This window comes from Gobio gobio, assembly GCF_949357685.1.
Source record: "Gobio gobio genome assembly, chromosome: 23".
Taxonomy (NCBI): domain Eukaryota; kingdom Metazoa; phylum Chordata; class Actinopteri; order Cypriniformes; family Gobionidae; genus Gobio; species Gobio gobio.
The window spans coordinates 42,415,896-42,435,050 of record NC_137119.1 but is presented as its reverse complement, the minus strand read 5'-3'; the positions used below and the strand labels follow the sequence as shown (position 1 = coordinate 42,435,050).

General features: G+C 30.9%; 1 protein-coding gene across 3 annotated transcripts in view; it reads left to right on the top strand.

Annotated features, from left to right (window-relative positions):
* Window positions 1–19,155, top strand: part of scn5lab (sodium channel, voltage gated, type V-like, alpha b) — a 183,044-nt gene that overhangs the window by 146,550 nt on the left and 17,339 nt on the right. For all 3 annotated transcript variants that reach the window (XM_079806384.1, XM_079806383.1, XM_079806382.1), the window contains 3 exons: window positions 782–955; window positions 6,963–7,085; window positions 17,951–18,223. In XM_079806384.1, the coding sequence (XP_079662510.1) occupies window positions 782–955; window positions 6,963–7,085; window positions 17,951–18,223 (570 nt within the window). The remainder of the gene's footprint in view (window positions 1–781; window positions 956–6,962; window positions 7,086–17,950; window positions 18,224–19,155) is intronic.

The window sequence follows — 19,155 nt, the reverse complement described above, 5'->3', positions numbered from 1 at the left end:
AATCATAGGCCGACTACAGCAAGCTGAGCCTTGGATAAAACAACTCTATATCGCAAATCATATCGTTTCCATCAACAATACATATCGTCACATTTTTATATCGCAATATATCGTTTAACGATATATCATTACACCCCTAACTAAAATTAAAACTATAACCATAAAACAATATTTTTGTTACTTGAAATAACAGAACATTTAACTGAAATAAAATATAATATAAAAAAACATATAGATATATTTAAAATGTTATCTAAAAATGTATTATCGTTAACTAAAACTATACATTTTAAATAAATATTTTTTTTAAAACAACATTTCTCATTTATGTAGATGTACTAAAACATCACAAACTTAAACTTAAAAACTAATAAAAATGGCAAAACCACGTAACTGAATAAAAACGGAAACTAATTTTTACCGTTTTTTTACCGTTTCCGAATCCGTTCAGCCGATCTCCGGTTCTGGCGGTAGCACGTTTAGCATAGCTTAGCATAGATCATTGAATCTGATTAGACCGTTAGCATCTCGCTCACAAATTACCAAAGACTTGCGATATTTTTCCTGTTTAAAACTTGACTCTTCTGTAGTCACATCGTGTACTAAGACCGACGGAAAATGAGAAGTTGTGATTTACTAGGCCGATATGGCGAGGAACTATACTCTCATTCCTGCGTAATGAGTTTGTAATACAGATGAAGGTCTGAAGAAGTCTTCCTCACGCTGTACTGTACGTGTGGTTTGTTAACTCGCTGCTTCTTCTGCATCTCTCTGTTGAAAGGCATTTGAAGACATTTACATTGAACAGAGGAAAGTGGTGAAAGTGGTGCTTGAATACGCAGACAAGATCTTCACCTACATCTTCATCTTGGAAATGAGTCTGAAGTGGATCGCCTACGGTTTCAGGAAATACTTCACCAACTACTGGTGCTGGCTGGACTTTCTCATTGTGGCTGTAAGTGCATCAATTTACTTCCCCAGCATCTGATTGCAAAGAGCAGCGTATGAATACCAGCCAAAGTGCTTTATTATAAAACATTTAAAATCTCAGGAAGATTGAATGAGGCCAGGTTTATAGAGAGCAACTTTTATGTTATATAATAATCAAATAAATGCGTTTTATGAGTGCTATTAAAAGATAGTTTATAGTAACTTGTCATATTGTTTTGGCTGTTGTTTGCGCTCCAGATTCAGCGATGTGGTGCTGTTTGTTTTGGCCCTGTATTTCAGTACAGCAGGATCTCATTAGTAAAGTACACTGGAAAAAATGATATAAGTTATGACAGCATATGTTTTTACATTGCTTTAACTCATCAGAATAAGCAATTTTCAACTTTTTATATAAGTTATACAAGATTCAACTCATTTTTTTAAGTCAGTTTAATGTAATTTTTTAAGTTGAAATTACTTAACATCCAAGTTGAGTGTACTTAATTACATATATATTTTTTGGTTTGGCTGATTCAATATCAATTTACAATTTAACTTTTAAAACATAAAGTGTTCAGATTCCTAAAGTATTGAATTTATGTATGTTGATTTTAATATATCGAGAATAAATTAGATCGTTTTTAAAGTGTTAAATATATTTTGTTTCTATAAATTGTTGGTTCCTTACTCCAATTAGTCCCACAAATTAATTATCCAAACATGAAAAAAAGTAGGTGATTAATTCAGGATAATTCAATGGCATCTCAATGGCAAAAGTGTCTCAATTTACCTTGATTTAGTTTGATTCATAGTCTTTTGACTAAAATAACATTTATTTCTAGTCATATTTTAGTCTTCAGAGTTGTTTTAGTTTAGTCTAGTTTTAGTCGACTAAAAATTGGAAATTTTAGAGAAATGCTTCATTTATGCATTACAATTTAACTAAAGCAGTGGCTATTTACACCAAGTGCAAATATCTGTAGATGATATTTACTTAGGGAAAATTGTGATATATTCTATTTACACCATGTAAAAGTAGTTATTTGCAATATATGTAAATAATAATTACATGCAATTTATACTTTTTGACAGATACATACTATTTGCATCTCAGTATTGTTGTACATAAACAGGATGCAATGATAACATAGTGTGTAAATTATTATATTTATTAAAATTATTAAATAGATGCTGGCTTAATGGGACGATAAAAGCCCTCCCTACACCGACCCCTAACCCTAGCCAATAAATGCTTTTATTATTAATAAACATAATTTTGTTAGGCACTTTATTTCCACTTTTATTAATTTTTATTGAAAGTAAATGTGATATGTGATGGTAAAAGAGAGAAGAGCGAGCTCTGCAAAAGGCGGATTCAAACTCGGGTCGATCGCGCCAAAACCTCAATCTTTAAGCCTTACGCTTTACTAACATTGAAATACGCAGTTATTTTTTTAAATCTTGTTTTTCCCAAACGGGCATTGTTAGTCGAAGCTAGTGTGAATAGCACTAGTGATAAAAATCGAATTGGTTTAGTTAAATTGTAATGCATAAATTAAGCAAATCTCTAAAATTCCCTAACTCATCATATACTCCTGTATATATTAACTTGTTATTATGAATGATGTTAAGGTTTTAACATGCAATACAGACACAGATTTAACCGCTGTGACATATAACATGTCTTTATTTATCTTAAAATGAAATAAAACCACTTCTCATAAAGAAACAAGTCTTCTTTTTAATTAATGATGCATTCTTTGTAACAACTTGCATACAACATTCAATTTGTGTCAATTAAATATAGTATATTTATCCTTATTTAAAGCTCTTATTCAGTCAAGAGCATTGAGTGATTTTGTCTTTTTCTTAGTTGTTTAAGGCCGAACGCACGGATCCAGTACACCGATACACATCTGATATTCTGCCAACTGTTCTCGTTCACTTTAGACATAACTGACTGTGTTTATGTGAATATGTTGACAAATGATGACGTTAACAAAATGTGGTCATAAACTCTTAATAACATATGCAGAAATACAAACTAATACTAATAGTATGTACTAATGAGATCATGTTAGCAGTTCAGTATTCTAGTTTTCTAAAACGTATGTCTATATTTGTGGTAGATAATTCTTTATCTATTTAACAATTATAAATGCCATTTTGTTACTGTGATCAAAGAGCCAAAACAACCACACTGTTCAGATATTGCTGGACTGCACTTTAATTCGCTGTTTTATACTGTATATGGAATAATCTCTACTGTACTGTGCTTTTATAAATATGGATATGAGTTTTATTTGTGTGGCTCAAATCAATGTGAAGAAAATAAATATACTGGTGAGGAGGGCTGTGAATTTAAAACTAAATTCTTAAGATGTGATGTGAAAGGTAAAGAGTGTAATTATTTTTGATGTTAATATACTTTCTCATATCTTTTTGGTGATGCAAGTGTTGGAGATATTGCACCCTTCACTGCAGCATGAAATACCGTAGTTCTCTTTAGATTAATAATAAATTTTGATTAGATTAGATTAGACTTTTCATATGCAATGTGTTGAAACTTGATGAGATGGTGTAGAAAATGTGCTGACAATTTGAATTTTTAGCACTAAGTATTTCAAACATTTTTTTTGTGTTACAAATTTTCAGAAATATGCAAAGGAGGCATTATCTAATTAAATGTGCAGTAATATGCGTACAATTTGTTGACATATTAGAATTAACGTTTTTTGGATTTCTTTTTTTTAGCTCTTCATAAATCAGAAAAAACTTGTCAACAGACAGAAAAAAATATTTTTAGGTATAACATGCATAAGATAAGCCAAGTGATATATAAACATTAAAACTAAGTTTTGGTGAGTATAAATGCTTCTGAAGTGGAGGAAAAACTCATTTTGTGAAAACAGCCTTTAAAGATATGTGTTGATATTAAAACCTTCATACGGGAACAGATAAATAACAATACAATAAACATTTAAAAGTTTATTTTGGATGTCCTTCCACTAGTCTGAAACAACACATTGTGAAAAGCCAAATAACCCAACATCTCAATAAATAAATAAATACATAGAAATTCAGAAAAACTTAATTTTCACCATGTTTTTAGGTATAAAATGTTGTATAAAATAAGCCAAATTAAATCTATTGACAAACCCTTCAGTAAAAACCTTCAGAATATATAAACATTAAAACTAAGTTTTGGTCAGTATAAGTGCTTCTGAAGTGGAGAAAAAAAACTTTTGTGAAAACAGCCTTTAAATTTATGTAATTAAATTAAAACCTTCATACTGGAACAGATAAATAACGATACAATAAACACTTAAAAGTTTATTTGTGATGTCCTTCCACTAGTCTGAAACAACACATTGTGAAAAGCCAAATAACCCAACATCTCAATAAATAAATAAATGCATAGAAAAACAGAAGCAACTTAATTTTAACCATGTTTTTAGGTATAAAATGTTGTATAAAATAAGGCACATTTTATATAGACAAACCCTTCAGTAAAAACCTTCAGAATAAGGTATAAGTATAAGTGCTTCTGAAGTGGAGAAACAACTAATTTCATGAAAATTATTTTTAGCATTAAATTGAAAGTGAGTGTGACATGAAAAATGCATACATTTTATAGTCAGTAAAATGGTATAAAAATAATAATATTAAAATATATATTTTTTACAATTTATTAAAATGATCAAAGCATGACAAATAGTTTTGCATATAGAATAATATGAATTTTTATGAGATTTTATTATTTATAAAAAATTAGATAAAGTACATTCAAAGCCGGTAAATGCACATGAAATCCATTTACTTGCTTTTTTAAATTTAATTTGTAGTGAACTCATATTTTAGGTTCAAAATATTTTATGTATTGTAAAATAATAGTGAAAGCTTCTTAGAAGATTATTTGAATATGATTTTTTAAGATTTAAATATTTAGAATAAAGTAAATCATGTACTTTCAAAATGCATTTACTTTGGAAAATCCCATTTAGTTAATATGAATAATACAACCCCAAATCAGAAAAAGTTGGGACAGTATGGAAAACGCAAAAAAAAAAAAAAGAAGTGATTTCTAAATTTACTTTGACTTGTATTTCATTGCAGACAATATGAACACAAAATATTTCATGTTTTGTCTGGTCAATTTCATGTCATTTGTAAATATGCATCCTTTCCTGTCATTCAGACCGGAATTAGACATTTCAAAAAAGTTTGTAATGTTGCCATTCCTTTTCACAACACTTAAAAGACGTTTAGGGACTGAAGACACCAAGTGATGAAGTGTTTCAGGTGTAATTTTGTCCCATTCTTCCTGCAAACAAGTCTTAAGGTGGGCAACAGTACGGGGTCTTCGTTGTCCACACATTCTCTATTGGAGACAGGTCGGGACTGAGGCAGGCCAGTCAAGTGCCCGAACCCTCTTCCTCCACAGCCAGGACTTTGTAATGTGTGCAAAATGTGGTTTTGCATTGTCTTGTTGAAATATACATGGACGTCCCTGGAAAAGATGTCTTCTTGAAGGCAGCATATTATGCTCCAAAATCTCTATGTACTTTTCAGCATTAATGGTGCCTTCACAGAAGTGCAAGTTACCTTTGCCAAGGGCACTGACACAACCCCATACCATGACAGACCCTGGCTTTTGGACTTGTTGCTGGTAACAGTCTGGATGATCCTTTTCTTCTTTGGTCCGGAGCACACAGCGTCCATTCCTCCCAAAAAATACCTGAAATACTGATTCATCTGACCACAGTACACGTTTCCACTGTGTGATGGTCCATCCCAGATGCCTCCGAGCCCAGAGAATTCGACGCCGCTTCTGGACACGGTTAACATAGGGCTTCCTTTTGGCACAGTACAGTTTTAACTGGCATTTGTGGATGTAACTACGTATTTTGGTACTTGACAAAGGTTTGCCAAAGTAGTCCTGAGCCCATGTGGTGATATCGCTTCTAGATGAATGACGATTCTTGATGCAGTGCCGCCTGAGGGATCGGAGATCACGGTTGTTCAGCTTAGGCTTGCGCCCTTGTCCTTTACGCACTGAAATTCCTCCAGATTCCTTGAATCTTTTTATTACGTTATGCACTGTTGAATGTGAAATATCCAAATCTCTTCCTATCTTTCTTTGAGGAACATTGTTTTTAAACATTTCAATAATTTTCTCGCGTATTTGTTGGCAAACTGGCGATCCTCGGCCCATCTTTGCTCCTAAAGGATTAGACATTTCTTGGATGCTGCTTTTGTACCAAATCATAATTACAATCACCTGTTGACATCACCTGTTTCAAATCACATCATTATTTAACCATTTTACCTCATTACTAGCCCTAAATTGCTCCTGTCCCAACTTTTTTTGAAATGTGTTGCTGGTCTGAATGACAGGAAAGGATGCATATTTACAAATGACATGAAGTTGACTAGACAAAACATGAAATATTTTGTGTTCATATTGTCTGCAATGAAATACAAGTCAAAGTAAATTTAGAAATCACTTATTTTTTTCTTTTTTTTGCGATTTCCATACTGTCCCAACTTTTTTCTGATTTGGGGTTGTATGAAATTCATGAGAAGCTCTAACTAAACAAACTATAATTCAATTCATACAGGTTTCAGTGATTGGTCTGGTGGCAAGTGCGGTCAATTATGAACAAATTGGAACCATGCGGGTTCTGCGGACGCTCCGGGCACTTCGGCCTCTCCGCGCTGTCTCTCGCTTTGCTGGGATGAGGGTAAGACGCGCTCTGAAGGGGGCCCGAGTCTGAGTACACTCAGTAGACAGCTCAAAGATGCCCACTAAACAGCCCTTCAGTCCTTAGCAGGTCAAAGAGGAGTTGACGCTGTTTATCACTAACAGATCCGGTTCACTGGACCTGGGTTTCCACCATTAATCCTCGTTTTTCCTCCCAGCACAGAGAAGCGCATCCTTTCCTCCCGCAGGACTGGCTCAGGTGTGATTGTACTGCTCTCCTAATGCTGCGTTTCTATCTTCTCTTTGTCCTCGGCTCTGTCACTCATAGGTGTCTGTAGTAAGCCTCGTAGCAAACACGCTCGGCTACTCCGACTTTGCTGCCATCAAATCTCTCCGGACGCTCAGAGCCCTCAGACCGCTGAGAGCCCTGTCCCGGTTTGAAGGCATGCGGGTAAGATATACTCGTCTCTCTGTCACATCTGTGAATGCTCCATTTTCAGAGCCGTTTTCTCTCTTTTTATGCTCAGAGACGGGAAGTCTCGTCATTTTTTTAGGGAGTTTACTGAGGACAGAAACACAAACATTAAAACGACATCTTGAGAACTTTCGCAAGTCTCTTCTTAGGTCAGCCTGAGGTGGTTTCATGGGCAAACACTCATAAAAATAACGTTTTTTTTGCTGCAATGCCTTAGAAAAGCCATTTTTGGTTCCACACACTGCAAAAAATGCTTTTCTTACTTAGTATTTTTATGGGGGTTTTCTGTTTGAATTAAGATTATTTTGCTTACCCCATTGGCAGATTATTTTGCTTATTTTAAGCAAAAACTCCCATCATTTTGAGTTATTTTCCCCCAAAACAAGACAAAAACTTTTGCTTGTCTAGTAAATGTTTCTTAATGTAAGATTTTTTAGATATTTGGACTGAAAACAAGACAAAAATACTAAGTAAGAAAAGCAGTGGTCAGTTCTTACACTGAAAAAAAGATTCGTTGAATTTACTAAAAAAATGTATCGTAAGTGGTCGCAATCAATTTATTGTATCTCAATTTAAACAAAAACACATGCAATTCCCATAAAACCAATTCATTTTTTTAAATTAAAATAAAAAAAATTAATTTAAATTATTTAAACGAGCACAAATTAATTATGCTTAATTTAATCTGGCCATAATCATTTTTTTCAGTGTAGTGTGTGGATCATTTTATAAATATAAAGAACCTTTCTTGGAATGCATATTACATACAGGTTCTTCATCAACCTTTATTTTTATGAGTGAAAACAGGTGGTTTTGAGAGTTGTACACTCTTAAAAATAAAGCTTTTTAAAAAGGGGTTTCAGTGAAAAACCATTTGTGTCTTTAATAATCTAAAAAAACCTTTTGTGCATTAAATGTTAAAGGCTCTTCGTGGAACCATCAATTTAAAAAAAAAACTTTATTTTTAGGAGTGTAGTGGGTTTAAGATTGGTCTGACAAGAACCCAAAACCCCTCTAAAACCATCAAACCAGACCACCTAAACATATCTTAATCTGCTTATGAATTACATTAGATTGTTGGAATAGCTGATTCAAATCTCATTCATGAGTTATAAAGGTCATATTTCACCCCCAAATCAAAAGCTTTTATAGATTTTTATTCTGTATTATGACATTTTCATGACAATTAATCACATTTTCACCCCAAATTCTCATTATAGTAATAGTTCAAAAATAATGTTAATTAATTTAATTGGTAAAGTGTTTATACATCATGGTAGTGTTTGTTGTGATTTATGCTGATATTAGTAAAAAAAAATTATTACATTAATGGAAATTTAATGAGAATCACCATTAAGGATTTTTTAAAATTGATATTAATTGATAGACAATGCAAAAAAAAAGAAAGCATAATGGACCTTAAAAAAAAGCTTAATTTTCTTTATACAAAGTATAATTGATAATTGTTTTATTTTAGGGTGAAATGTGACACGCTTTCGTCAGATTCACCCCAGCAGCCCAAAACTATCATGTTTTTGTTTGTATTTATTTACTTCTAACCATCAATCCACCAGTAATCCCACTAACCCACAACTAAACATTCTCCTGATGTGAAGTGTTTTTTACAGCATTAGTGGTTGTTTTAATAGCTGCTTCATCTCTGTGATATTCTCACTGCACTTTTGTTTAATCAGATTTGATCCATTTAATCTTCACGCAGACTGATTCTGAAAGGAGATGTCTAATTTTTTTGCTGGAAGCTTTACAGGGGAAATGGGAAAGACTTTCCAGTATTGTGCAATAAACTATGGGATTATTTAGTCATATAGTCCTTATAATATTACATAATTAATGCAATTTTGAGTGGATTTTAATCAAATGAAGAATAAACTATATTATAAGTAGAATATTACAGTGACATTTTGAGTCGATTTTTCATGGCTAATAAAAATAATTAAAATATATAACTAAATAAAAATGTATTATAACGATAATTTGCTACGGTCTCTTAAAATTGTGTTAGCATATAAAAAAAAACTGAAATAAACATACGGGGCAGGATGGACTTTCTTGTTTTCAGTGTTAAATTTACAGTGTTATCTTTCTTTTTCTTCTCTTGTATGTATTATTATTTTTCTTCTCTGTCAGTATTACAGGGTGTTACTGTGATATATGTGTACAGTAGTGTTTGTGCTGTGGTCAGGCCCCGGGGTAGATTATTAAACAGGCTGAATGAGGAGAAACAGCCAGATGATGAAGCTAGTTTCTGTCCGCTGGGAAACACCATCAGTATTCTGGATAATTGAATGTCAAAAATGGGCTTTTAGCATGTGGGAAGCCAGTGCCGCCTCGCTGCCTGTTTGTTTTCTTCATCACTCACCCACTCAGTGTTATCTTCATCTCCTCATCCTCTCACACCAGACAACACCATGTTCACAGGCCTACACATGCTGGGCTAGAATATTATTATACAGCACATTTCATGCACAGTGATATTTCAGCCATTTAACCATTTAAGAACACACAACTTTTACTTAAAATTAATTAAAGAAATGTGGAAGCTTGTTTTCGCCATGGAATTTTTTTTGTATAGGTAATTGCAAGTTTTTATCTCTCAATTCCAAGTCAGAATTTTGAGATATAAAAAGTCAAAATTAACTTTTTATTTTTTATGGTGTAAAAAAAAAACGAATTGTGAAATGAAAGTCAGAATAATGAGATGTAAACTGAGAATTCTGAGGGAAAAGAAAGAATAGTGAGATGTAAACTTAGAATTGTGAGAGAAAAAAATAGAATAGTGAGATGTAAACTTAGAATTCTGAGGGAAAAGAAAGAATAGTGAGATGTAAACTTATAATTCTGTAAAAAGAAAGAATAGTGAGATGTAAGAATAGTGAGATGTAAACTAAGAATTCTGTAAAAAGAATGGAATAGTGAGATGTAAACTTAGAATTCTGAGGAAAACAAAAGAATAGTGAGATGTAAACTTAGAATTCTGAGGAAAACATAAGAATAGTGAGATGTAAACTTAGAATTCTGTAAAAAGAAAGAATAGTGAGATTTAAACTTAGAATTCTGTAAAAAAAAACGTAAGAATAGTGAGATGTAAACTTAGAATTCTGAGAAAAAAAGAAATAGGGAGATGTAAACTTAGAATTCTGAGGAAAACAAAAGAATAGTGAGATGTAAACTTCGCATTCTGTAAAAAGAAAGAATAGTGAGATGTAAACTTAGAATTCTGTAAAAAAACGTAAGAATAGTGAGATGTAAACTTAGAATTCTGAGAAAAAAGAAAGAATAGTTAGATGTAAACTTAGAATTCTGAGAAAAAAGAAAGAATAGGGAGATGTAAACTTAGAATTCTGTAAAAAGAATAGTGAGATGTAAGAATAGTGAGATGTAAACTAAGAATTCTGTAAAAAATAATGGAATAGTGAGATGTAAACTTAGAATTCTGAGGAAAAAGAAAGAATAGTGAGATGTAAACTTAGAATTCTGAGGAAAACAAAAGAATAGTGAAATGTAAACTCAGAATTGTGAGAAAAAAGAAAGAATAGTGAGATGTAAACTTAGAATTCTGAGGAAAACAAAAGAATAGTGAGATGTAAGCTTAGAATTCTGTAAAAAGAAAGAATAGTGAGATTTAAACTTAGAATTCTGTAAAAAAACGTAAGAATAGTGAGATGTAAACTTAGAATTCTGTAAAAAGAAAGAATAGTGAGATGTAAGAATAGTGAGATGTAAACTAAGAATTCTGTAAAAAGAATGGAATAGTTAGATGTAAACTTAGAATTCTGAGGAAAACAAAAGATTAGTGAGATGTAAACTTAGAATTCTGTAAAAAGAAAGAATAGTGAGTTTTAAACTTAGAATTCTGTAAAAAAAACGTAAGAATAGTGAGATGTAAACTAAGAATTCTGAGAAAAAAAGAAAGAATAGTGAGATGTAAACTTAGAATTCTGAGAAAAAAGAAAGAATAGGGAGATGTAAACTTAGAATTCTGAGGAAAACAAAATAATAGTGAGATGTAAACTTAGAATTCTGTAAAAAAAGAAAGAATAGTGAGATGTAAACTTAGAATTTGAGGAAAAAGTCAGAAGAGTGAGATGTAAACTTAGAATTTTGAGGACAAAGAAAGAATCGTGAGATGTAAGAATAGTGAGATGTAAACTTAGAATTCTGAGGAAAAAGAAAGAATAGTGAGATGTAAGAATAGTGAGATGTAAACTAAGAATTCTATAAAAATAATGGAATAGTGAGATGTAAACTTAGAATTCTGAGGAAAACAAAATAATAGTGAGATATAAACTTAGAATTCTGTAAAAAGAATAGAATAGTGAGATGTAAACTTAGAATTCTGTAAAAAGAATAGAATAGTGAGATGTAAACTAAGAATTCTGTAAAAAGAATAGAACAGTGAGATGTAAACTTAGAATTTTGAGGAAAACAAAAGAATAGTGAGATGTAAACTTAAAATTCTGTAAAAAGAAAGAATAGTGAGATGTAAACTTAGAATTCTGTTAAAAGAATGAATAGTGAGATGTAAACTTAGAATTCTGTAAAAAGAAAGAATAGTGAGATGTAAATTTAGAATTCTGTAAAAAGAATAGAATAGTGAGATGTAAACTTAGAATTCTGAGGAAAACAAAAGAACAGTGAGATATAAACTTAGAATTCTGTTAAAAGAATAGAATAGTGAGATGTAAACTTAGAATTCTGTAAAAAGAATAGAATAGTGAGATGTAAACTAAGAATTCTTTAAAAAGAATAGAATAGTGAGATGTAAACTTAGAATTCTTTAAAAAGAATAGAATAGTTAGATGTAAACTTAGAATTCTGTAAAAATAATAGAATAGTGAGATGTAAACTTAGAATTCTGTAAAAAGAATAGAATAGTGAGATGTAAACTAAGAATTCTATAAAAATAATGGAATAGTGAGATGTAAACTTAGAATTCTGAGGAAAACAAAATAATAGTGAGATATAAACTTAGAATTCTGTAAAAAGAATAGAATAGTGAGATGTAAACTTAGAATTCTGTAAAAAGAATAGAATAGTGAGATGTAAACTAAGAATTCTGTAAAAAGAATAGAACAGTGAGATGTAAACTTAGAATTTTGAGGAAAACAAAAGAATAGTGAGATGTAAACTTAAAATTCTGTAAAAAGAAAGAATAGTGAGATGTAAACTTAGAATTCTGTTAAAAGAAAGAATAGTGAGATGTAAACTTAGAATTCTGTAAAAAGAAAGAATAGTGAGATGTAAATTTAGAATTCTGTAAAAAGAATAGAATAGTGAGATGTAAACTTAGAATTCTGAGGAAAACAAAAGAACAGTGAGATATAAACTTAGAATTCTGTTAAAAGAATAGAATAGTGAGATGTAAACTTAGAATTCTGTAAAAAGAATAGAATAGTGAGATGTAAACTAAGAATTCTTTAAAAAGAATAGAATAGTGAGATGTAAACTTAGAATTCTGTAAAAAGAATAGAATAGTGAGATGTAAACTTAGAATTCTGTAAAAAGAAAGAATAGTGAGATATAAACTTAGAATTCCTAGGAAAACAAAAGAATAGTGAGATATAAACTTAGAATTCCTAGGAAAACAAAAGAATAGTGAGATGTAAATTTAGAATTCTGTCAAAAGAATAGAATAGTGAGATGTAAAATTAGAATCCTTTTAAAAGAATAGAATAGTGAGATGTAAACAGACTTCTGTAAAAAGAATAGAATAGTGAGTTGTTAACTTAGAATTCGGAGGAAAAAGAAAGAATAGTGAGATGTAAACTTAGAATTCTGTAAAAAGAATAGAATAGTGAGATGTAAACTTAGAATTATGTAATAAGAATAGAATAGTGAGATGTAAACTTAGAATTCTGAGGAAAACTAAATAATAGTGAGATGTAAACTTAAAATTCTGTAAAAAGAATAGAATAGTGAGATGTAAACTTAGAATTCTGAGGAAAACAAAATAATAGTGAGATGTAAACTTAAAATTCTGTAAAAAGAATAGAATAGTGAGATGTAAACTAATAATTCTGTAAAAAGAATAGAATAGTAATATGTAAAATTAGAATTCTGAGGAAAACAAAAGAATAGTGAGATGTAAACTTAGAATTCTGTAAAAAGAAAGAATAGTGAGATGTAAACTTAGAATTCTGTAAAAAGAAAGAATAGTGAAATGTAAACTTAAAATTCTGTAAAAAGAATAGAATAGTGAGATATAAACTTAGAATTCCTAGGAAAACAAAATAATAGTGAGATGTAAACTTAGAATCCTGTCAAAAGAATAGAATAGTGATATGTAAAATTAGAATTCTTTTAAAATAATAGAATAGTGAGATGTAAACTTAGAATTCTGTAAAAATAATAGAATAGTGAGATGTAAACTTAGAATTCTGTAAAAAGAATAGAATAGTGAGATGTAGACTAAGAATTCTGAGGAAAAAGAAAGAATAGTGAGATGTAAACTTAGAATTCAGAGGAAAAAGAAAGAATAGTGAGATGTAAACTTAGAATTCTGAGGAAAAAGAATAGAATAGTGAGATGTAAACTAAGAATTCTGAGGAAAAAGAATAGAATAGTGAGATGTAAACTAAGAATTCTGAGGAAAAAGAAAGAATAGTGAGATGTAAACTAAGAATTCTGAGGAAAAAGAATGGAACCGTGAGATGTAAACTAAGAATTCTGAGGAAAAAGAAAGAATAGTGAGATGTAAACTTAGAATTCTGAGGAAAAATAATAGAATAGTGAGATGTAAACTTAGAATTCTGTAAAAAGCAAGAATAGTGAGATGTAAACTTAAAATTCTGTAAAAAGAATAGAACAGTGAGATATAAACTTAGAATTCTGAGGAAAACAAAAGAATAGTGAGATGTAAAATTAGAATTCTTTTAAAAGAATAGAATATTGAGATGTAAACAGACTTCTGTAAAAAGAAAGAATAGTGAGATGTAAACTAAGAATTCTGTAAAAAGAATAGAATAGTGAGATGTAAACTTAGAATTCTTTTAAAATAATAGAATAGTGAGATGTAAACTTAGAATTCTGTAAAAATAATAGAATAGTGAGATATAAACTTAGAATTCTGTAAAAAGAATAGAATAGTGAGATGTAAACTAAGAATTCTGAGGAAAAAGAAAGAATGGTGAGATGTAAACTTAGAATTCAGAGGAAAAAGAAAGAATAGTGAGATGTACACTTAGAATTCTGAGGAAAAAGAAAGAATAGTGAGATGTAAACTTAGAATTCTGAGGAAAAAGAATATAATAGTGAGATGTAAACTAAGAATTCTGAGGAAAAAGAAAGAATAGTGAGATGTAAACTAAGAATTCTGAGGAAAAAGAAAGAATAGTGAGATGTAAACTTAGAATTCTGAGGAAAAATAATAGAATAGTGAGATGTAAACTTAGAATTCTGTAAAAAGAAAGAATAGTGAGATGTAAACTTAAAATTCTGTAAAAAGAATAGAACAGTGAGATATAAACTTAGAATTCTGAGGAAAACAAAAGAATAGTGAGATGTAAAATTAGAATTCTTTTAAAAGAATAGAATAGTGAGATGTAAACAGACTTCTGTAAAAAGAAAGAATAGTGAGATGTAAACTAAGAATTCTGAGGAAAAAGAAAGAATAGTGAGATGTAAACTTAGACTTCTGAGGAAAACAAGATGTAAACTTACATTTATAACTTGCAAGATTAAAAGTCAATTATCTTTGTTTATTTTTTTATTCTGTGGAATACAAGCGCAAACAAGCTTTCATATCGAAATAAAAAGAGAAATCAATCAAAAAGAAATAATGCTAGTATTTATGATGAGCTCGTGTAATGGTATAGCGTGATTTGCTGTTAGTCTGCAGTTCTGTCCAGCGCCAGTGCGAGCAAATTGAATGGCATTCGTTTAGATTTGCACGCTCAGTGAAAGTGAGTCTGAGAGGCGAGGAATTCCCCCTCCGCTGGCCGTAAATCTGGCAAATCAGATTAGACGTCACGCCGCTTTAGAGCGACAGCAGAGCCGCGGGTGAAGAAAGTGCTGTCTCATACACACACACACAGCTTCCTGCAAACACAGCCTTTAAAATCACCCAAACCCGCTCAAGGAGTCTCAGCACTTTTATATCCACAAAATAACATATTCCTGCATGTTGACAATGATGTGGTGTTGTTGTGATTATCCCAAGGTTTATTTCATTCAGTGTTCAGAACATTTTACAAAGTATGTTATTTAATATTTATCAGAGATTCTCACGAAATCTGTCGAGGATGTTTAATTTACCCAAAATAAAATAAAAAAGGCTTTATGTTGCATTTAAATCTAAATATTTAGGCCTACATGAAGGACTTGTGTATTTGAGTTTGATATAAAATGTCCATCCATTTGCTTCACACATTTTTAACATAAACTAATGAATGTAATATTTGTCATGGGGCAGATTTCAGTAACATTAATAAGCAGAATGACTTTTATATACACAATAACCAGATTAATATAGTATTTATTTTCAGATTTATTTCAACTTGAACTAATTGAATATTGTTTGTTCCACAGCCATAATTTAACCACATTCATACTTTTTAACTGAATGCATTTTCATAATAAACAGGGGCCGGATTCGCAAAACATTCTTAAGAATAAAATTATTCTTAACTGCCAATTTCTTCTTATTTTCTAACTTAAGAAACGTTTTGGGGAATAAAAAAAAAATCTTATATTTTTTCTTAAGAATGTTTTTATCTTTTTTCTTATGATTGTTCTTAAGATAAAATTTAAGAAGTATTCATCTTCCCGAAAAGAATGTTCTTAAAAGTTCAGAAAAGTTCGGATAACCTCTAACCTATCTTAAATACCCAAATTTAAGATGTTTAACACATTTATTGGGTTGTTTCAAATATTAAGAATTACAGCATAACAGTAGCTAGCTAAATATAATATTTATAACAAAATAATCTGCCAATGGGGTAAGAAAAATTATCTTAAATCAAACAGAAAACAAGATTATTTTGCTTATCCCATTGGCAGATTATTTAGCTTATTTTAAGCAAAAACTCCCTTAATTTTGAGTTATTTTCCCCCAAAACAAGACAAAAACTTTTGCTTGTCTAGTAAATGTTTCTTGATGTAAGATTTTTTAGATATTTGAACTGAAAACAAGACAAAAATACTAAGTAAGAAAAGCATTTTGAGTAGACATTCTGCGTTACGATTCGCGCAAATGCCGTTGAAAAAATCTTAACTTTGGCGGATATTCGCGCCGCATTAACCAATCAGGAGCTTGCTCTAGTAGTGACAACAATGAGGAGAAAATCTGTATATTAATATCAGGTTCAGACATAACATTAAATGACATGAAACATAACCCAGTCTCTTTTCGTTAAATGCAAGTTTATGTATGATCAATAATACAAAAGTATAAGTAAAAGGTATAAGAAGCTATACATGAAATTAAGCAAACAATTCAGTCAAACATTCACAGTCAGTGCTAGTCGGCTACAGCGGTAACGTAAAGTTAAATAGTCTAAAAATAAAAAAGTAATGATTCGAAGTAATGAAAAGTGTCCAGTGTGAACGCTACATGAGACATTCTCACGAATTTCTCAGAATTTATCTTAAGAATTTTCTTAACTTCATTCTTAAGAAGATTTTCGTGAATCCGGCCCCTGATTTATAAGCAAATCGAATACATGCATTTTGAAATTTTGATTATTTAACTCATATCAAATAGATGCAAATACACATCATTTAATTGAATAATTGATTAACGATCAATTAAAATATGTAAGGATTATTAAATTCAGTTTGATTGAATTTTACTATTAATTCAAATGCGTGAATCTAAAAAAAGGCATACAATTTTTAATTATGCACTGATTTTTTTTGAGTGCAGAAATCTCATTTCATTCATATGTGACAAATATTAATCACATTACGTTTATTAATTATGTTAGAATTGTGCAATCCAAATTTTATATGCAATTAAAATACATGCATCCTAAATGTAGGCCTAAATACTTTTTTGCATTATAGTAATGAGGCTTTCTGTCGAGATTTTCGTGAATCCGGCCCTTGATTTATGCTGATTCTAAGCAATTCTAATATGTGCATTTTGAAAATTTGATTATTTAAATCATATCAAATAGATGCAAATACACATTTTAATTGAATAATTGATTAATGATCAATTAAAATATGTAAGTATTATTCAATTAAATTTGATTGAAGTTTACTATTAATTAAAATGCATAAATCTAAAAAAAGGCATACAATTTTTTGGAGTGCAGAAATCTCCTTTCATTCATATGTGACTGACAAATATGAATCACATTACGTTTATTAGTTTTTTTTATGTTAGAATTGTGTAATCCAAATTTGATATGCAATTAAAATACTTAAATTTAGGCCTAAATACTTTTTTATTGTTATTTTACATTATAGTAATGAGGCTTTCTGTCATGAAAATAATGTTTTATTGGTCCGAAAAAGTGATTTGGGGTGAGATGTGACGTACTCGACAGCTTTTGTGAGATTCCCAGTTAAACCGGCTCACACATGCTCTTGCGATGCATTTAATCCTGTAGAGTTCAGCTGTTAATATTGTTCATGTTTTATGAATGGCTGCAAATGACATTTAAACTGCCTTGTCACCCGGCATACGTTCTCACGAGTTTTAGATCGCTGACACCAAAGCGTAAATGCCAATCGCCAAAGGCCATTCATAAATCACGATCAGAGAGCGATTGACAGCGCCTGGTGTGTGTGTTTCTGGCTCTCGGTATCTAGTCTGGAGTCAGAAAGCGGTGGATGCAGTGGATGTGACAGCTGTGTGTGTTTTCTTGGGTGATCAGGTGGTGGTGAATGCTCTGATCGGGGCCATCCCGTCCATCATGAACGTCCTGCTGGTGTGTCTGATCTTCTGGCTCATCTTCAGCATCATGGGCGTAAACCTGTTCGCCGGGAAGTTCGGACGCTGCGTCAATCGGACGGGCTTCATTTACAACGCTTCCTACATCAACAACAAGACGGAGTGCTTGGAGATGAACAACACGCAGTTCTACTGGACCAAAGTCAAGGTCAACTTCGACAATGTGGGCGCAGGTTACCTCGCGCTCCTTCAAGTGGTGAGCTGGCTTTAGTCTGTCTGAGAGTGCCAATCAATCAGTCAGCCCAGCTTTATTTTTAGCCGCCATTATACCGAACTTTGTGCTCGCACTTCATTCTTCAATTTAACTTAGTTGATGCAGTAGCCTAGCAACAAGTCACTTAGCTCCCTTCCACCACCTTCTTGTGACTTCGCCCAATACAAACCTTTCATCTGCATCTGGAAATAGTCGCCCTGAGCCATTCACAAAGAGACGTAATTACCGGTAACTAAGGCCAAAAGACCAACCGTAGGCATTTCTGGCTCATTCACAGGAAATCCATTCACCCAGTTCGACATCAATACTTAAATGAGCTTTTATTACAAATCTTATTATTGTTGAGTACAAAACTTCTAAAGATAACAAGCGCATAAGTAAAAGAAAGTATTAATAATCTTTGCATGTAAGTTGGACAAGTATGGGTGACATTAAAAATGTATACAAAATATTTATAGTTATTAAAAAATAAAATGCATTTTTTATATATTTAAAAAAAAAATATTTCAATGGATATAAAATCAGCTTAATAATTAAAATATATTTGACTGTACATTTTAAAAAATTATTACATTTGTTATTTTAATCTTTAAGTTGGACAATTATGGGTGATGTGAAAAATTTATAAAAATATTTATAGTTATTGAAAATAATAAAATGCAGTAAAAAATATTGATGTTATTTAACATTATGAATTTTTACATTATTTAAATGGATATAAAATTACATTTTCATGTCACCTACACTTTTTCCGCTTAATTATTAAAATATATATTAGATTATAATAAAAAATGATTACAAATTAATTTTTTTAAATGTAGTATGGATGATATGAAAAATGTATACAAAATATTTATAGTTATTAAAAATAATAAAATGTGGTACAATAAATGTTTTATAATATATATATATCT